Consider the following 4,805-nt stretch of genomic DNA (forward strand, 5'->3'; position numbering starts at 1 on the left):
TTTCCCATGTAACAATAAGAAATATACTCAAAACCTGGATTAATCTTTTTGGTCACATAGCACTACTATTATTCTGAACACTACTATACGTAATTAGCGAAACTAAAACATTATTGTAAAAATGATCACTTTAACAGCCAGTTTTATTGAGACAAATTGGGATGGATACATGAACATTACCAGATCACTGAAAGTTACACGACACACTGTTTCACACAGAAGCCTGTAACTCCTTCAAAGTTGTCATTGATGTCTTGGTGACTTCCCTCACTCATCTCCTTGAACTGTCACTTCTTTCTGCCTACCCCAGACTGATTTAGTTTGTATTTTTGAAAGATCAATATCAGTGAAGACCAGAATACTGCCTCAACTAAACTAGCTGTAAAACTGATTTTGTACAAACAATAATCTCTACATTTAGTTTGTCCAATTACTTATGGCCTCTGAAAATGGAGGGTCAGATTCTTAGATGGTAAATTTATTTATTTTTTTTAATCCTTTGAATTAATTTTAACAGGGGGAAAAATGAACATTACAAGCACATCTTCAGTTTCAGTTCAATTTCAAATCTATTGTGGTGTCCACAGGTACACAAATTGTACAGCTGTCCAAATACTTATGGACCTGATTGGATATCAGCAAATCTAGAAAGTACTTCCCTGAAACCTGAAATTAGGAACAACATAGTAATAACACTCTGTGACTGTACAATTTCTATAAACAAACAAAAAACTAAATTAAAAACCTAAAGGCACAGCGCGACGCTGGATGCGTGTACGACGCACAAGTGTCCACATTTACACGTCCTTTAGCAGGAATCACGTGTAAGGGTCACTCTGTCGCGTGCTCCGTGTCCTCACTCAACCTGGCGGGGGACGTGAGAGAACAGCTCCGACCCGAACAGAATGCGACGTTCCATCAGCTGGGGAGAGGCTGGAGGACGCTCCGCTTGGAGACGACGTCTTCAAACTGCTCTCTGCTCAGCAGCTTCTCCGTGATGCTCTTGCTCTCCTCGAACTTTGGCAGGATGACTGCGATGTATCCTTCCGTGGCTGGCTGTTCCAAGATTTAAACACATGACCTGATGGTGTCAGTGAAGTCACCCGCATCACTCCTGTTGTCATGGTGACAAACGTGCTTCGTATCCAGATGTGATTTTTGAATGTGTTACTCACCTTCTCCAGCAGCAGCGCAGGCGTTTCTAAAATACTCTCGTTGACCTCTAGGAGGCGCCCACGGATGCAGCTGGAAAGATTGCTGAGACTGAATTTACCAGACAAAAGCAACACACACTCAGGACCAAAAGTAATTGGACAGTGAGTTTTTGTAACTGGACATCTGTACCAGGGCTTTGAACCAGAATTGCTTCCCAACTGGTTAGTTCCGAACAGAAATGGTATTTTAATGATTCCAGTTTTGGGTTCCACCCCAAAACTCACATTCCCAAACTGGTTAATAAGGCTCTATTCCAGCTGTGGGACACTGAAAACAAGATATATGCCAGACCTGTATGTGGTGCTGTAACGCTCCCACAAAAAATGGTGACGAAGACAACACAGCATTCTGTGGGACACTGAGTAAAATAAAGCCTTTTAAGAGAGCGAGGGTCCGTGCTGATCACCTGAAACAGACTTATTGCATATTTAAAGTGAAGCAGTGTGCTAGTGTACTTATCATGAAAATTACTGAAGAAACACATTTTTAAAGAAGTCCCTCATCACTGCGCTCCATTCAGACATCAATCGTCTCAAAAATAAATTGCGAATTCAAAAAAGGGGGGAAAAAGCATAATAATGCCAATACACTCAGTGTTTTTAAAGAAGTCCCTCAGTGTTTGTCTGCTCCGGGTCTGTTTCTCAGTGTGAAACAGGACATGGCGCTTCATCCCGGCAACAACTACAAAAACAAGTGAATGACAGGAAGTGAACCTCACCAGGTCATTGTAAACAGAAACCTTTTCAAGAAGAAAAAAATGTAATAAAATAATAATTCTGTTCCAGAACACACGCACTATGCAGTTTCTTGTCCCATCACAGAAGCCTATAACTACATCTGTTGTCTGGGTCTCTTGGTGGCTTCCCTAATTAGTCACTCAGTGTTTTGATTATTGGCTGATCCAAGCAGATTTACCATAATGCTTGCATTTCTTGTAGTAATAATAATAATAATAATAATAATAATAATAATAATAGGTATAAATTAAATCCAAGACTTATTCAGTGTATGGGAAATGTTTATGCATCAGTTTGAGGCCTGAAAATTTAGTTGTTAAAAAATGTCCCTCATTCCTAAATGGCTAATAAACATATTTTGTTAAACCCCTTGAATTAAAGTTCTACGTTTATTAAACATCTTCAGTGTTTCATTTCAGCTCTATTGCTGTAGTGTACAAATGCAAAATGACAAAAAAAGCACAAATAAATAAAAATCACTGTCCAAATAGTTATGGACCTGGCTGTAAAATGTACAATATGATTTTTTGGGGGGGAGCTCACCTGTATATTGTGTATTCAGTGTCGTCTGTGCAGGTGATCCTACAAAGAGGTGCGAAATCAGTGAGGAACTGCCCCCCCTAGTGTGGGAGAAATGTTTACGACTCAAGGCAAGAATGACACTTTCAAACAGACTGTCAAACAAAACCCGCCGGTGGCTTTATAAACGTACCCGCTTGGATTTCCCACAGACTTTGTTGTTCAGCCGACTGCAGCTGTTACTGATCTGGTAATTGATGGTTTTAACTGTCCGTCCATTCTGAAGGATCGGGTGAGTCTCTGCTAAAGTCACGACACATATCCTGCAGAGAACAAACAAATGTCAACGTCTTTGATACGAATGTGTCTGGTAACTTAACGTCTTTACTACCTCCACCAAATATGCTAATAGGCCAACTGAAACTAATGAAGCAATTTTTTTGAAACAAGGTGAAAATGGAGGTTGCTCAATAAGTAAGATAATCCAGATGTTAATAATTCATCTTACATCTGATACTGAAGCTCTGAGGCTTATGTTGAACAGAATGGGCGTGTCCAAATTAAACCTCAGTTTGAAGCTTGCATCATCTGTCAGACTGTGGTGACCAAGGACAAACAAGGCCTCCATTTCTGTGCATACCTGCATCTTCTGTCATATAATTTTGGCCTTTTTCATCCTGCAAATTACATCTAGCTCATCAATAAAAACTATATTTCTTACACGTCCACAGAAATTGTGCTATGTAGCCTCGAGCTTGTAATATCATAGTAAATGTGCTATACATTATTTCACCAGCAGATGCCAGCAGTACAATAAGCAGTTTAACAGGGTTTCAAGTGGTGAAGCTTTCGGTGAAGCATCTAGTTGGTTAGCCCGACAACCGGCCTGGCTATGAATTGGGCCGGATACTGGCCTCCATCTTGGAGTGAGATTTCCCACTCCCAAAGGACCAATAGGAGAGCAGCTCTCGCAACCCATCAAAGTGAGGCTGACGTCTGTGTCTCGGCCGCCAACCAATCACAGGCTAGGGGAGAGAGGCCAGTATCTGGCCCATTTCAGGGCCGACTGTCAGGCTACTAGTTGGCCCCAACACAACAAAGAGGCTTCATTTAGCCATCAACAGTGTCACTTTTAACTTTATCCATTTATCATTGTAACTTTCATTGCAAACCTTGGTTAAACAATGACACTTTTAACTTTATCCATTTATCATTGAAACTTTCATTGCAAACCTTGGTTAAACAATGACACCTTTGGCCCAGAGAGATTCTAAAGACTGCGTAAATGTTAATCAAAAGGACAGCTGAAAGGTTACTCAATATTAAATCAGTATATGTAGCTGTAGTTTCATCTCGACAGGACATCCAAATGACTGCAGTGGTTCATGGCCACCTACAACTACAACTTTGCTTGATGTCACCACTTCGAACATCCTGATTACATTTTTTTTTTTTAGCCTCTGATTCAGTCATTTATCATTGAGTTTCTGCCAATACAGGGTCGATCCACCCACCTCTACCAAATGACCTATTTGGTCATTTGACACCAACTGAAAGGTGATCAACTTTTGTCATTTTTAGGCTGGAGTCTGCCGTTTTTGTTTACTGAAAATATATTTTTACATATTCTTCAAATTTATTATTCTTTATGAATGAATAATTATAATTTATCTTATTTATCTTAATGTAACATTTCGAAAATGTATGGAATCATGGTCACTCCTTACCTGTTTGAATGTTGCAGGATGCAGTGGTCTTCACACGGTTTCCCTTTCATATCTGAATAAAAACAGTCATTTTCAGAGTCTTCAATAATTATATATGTATGAAGATGTTTGCTACTTCTTCAACTAACTTATTTCGTATCACGTTAATTTTTTGTTCAACACGAGTCCAGCTATCGTTAGCCAACAGCTAACATCAGTTCGAGAACAGTTAAAAACATTTACCCGCTCTGTACCAACGTGTGTAGTAACGGTCAATAACTGACGGAGCCGTTACTTCTGTTTCTTTCTGCTCCATGTCGTCCATTAAAAAGATCGAAGGGGCTATTGGCAACAACAAACGATTGTGTTATAATTTCACTCGACGGACAAGAAATTATGAAACACCCAAAACAGTCCGTATTTTAAATGAAGACGGACAGAAACTGTTTCAAAGACGTGGAAGGTTCCGGATATTTAATTTAACTACAAAACGATCATTTACTAGACATTTAGCGCAACATGGTCGATAATAAAATACACAAGGAAAAAAAAGCCAACATGAAAACAGAGGAGGAATTTTGTTTACTTGTTTGAACCAAACTGAACAGTTACTTTCAAAATGCTGGGA

At 39.5% G+C, this 4,805-nt stretch overlaps 1 protein-coding gene across 2 annotated transcripts; it reads right to left on the bottom strand.

The window, feature by feature from the left end:
* Positions 1-4,599, bottom strand: abitram (actin binding transcription modulator). 2 transcript variants are annotated; one of them, XM_034160183.1, is made up of 6 exons: positions 4,421-4,599; positions 4,199-4,250; positions 2,665-2,794; positions 2,496-2,572; positions 1,176-1,245; positions 1-1,081 (listed from the first exon to the last, which is right to left on the bottom strand). In XM_034160183.1, exons 1-6 carry the CDS (start codon positions 4,500-4,502, stop codon positions 965-967), a joined length of 528 nt encoding a protein of 175 aa, XP_034016074.1. In that variant the 5' UTR covers positions 4,503-4,599; the 3' UTR covers positions 1-964. The 2 variants fall into 2 exon arrangements, with proteins under 2 accessions (XP_034016074.1, XP_034016073.1); XM_034160182.1 differs by having other exon boundaries at positions 5-1,056; positions 4,421-4,596.
* Positions 4,600-4,805: the final 206 nt, after the last annotated feature.

Source organism: Thalassophryne amazonica, chromosome 20 (genome assembly GCF_902500255.1).
Source record: "Thalassophryne amazonica chromosome 20, fThaAma1.1, whole genome shotgun sequence".
Taxonomy (NCBI): Eukaryota; Metazoa; Chordata; class Actinopteri; order Batrachoidiformes; family Batrachoididae; genus Thalassophryne; species Thalassophryne amazonica.

What these genes read in the sequence shown, in the direction of transcription:
- abitram (XM_034160182.1), bottom strand. Translation starts at nt 4,502, where the DNA reads ATGGACGACATGGAGCAGAAAGAAACAGAAGTAACGGCTCCGTCAGTT. An exon ending in ACTGAATACACAATATACAG is followed by an intron (nt 1,246 to 2,495) that starts GTGAGCTCCCCC and finishes CAATCTTTCCAG; the next exon opens with CTGCATCCGTGGGCGCCTCC. An exon ending in CTGCGCTGCTGCTGGAGAAG is followed by an intron (nt 1,057 to 1,175) that starts GTGAGTAACACA and finishes ATCTTGGAACAG; the next exon opens with CCAGCCACGGAAGGATACAT.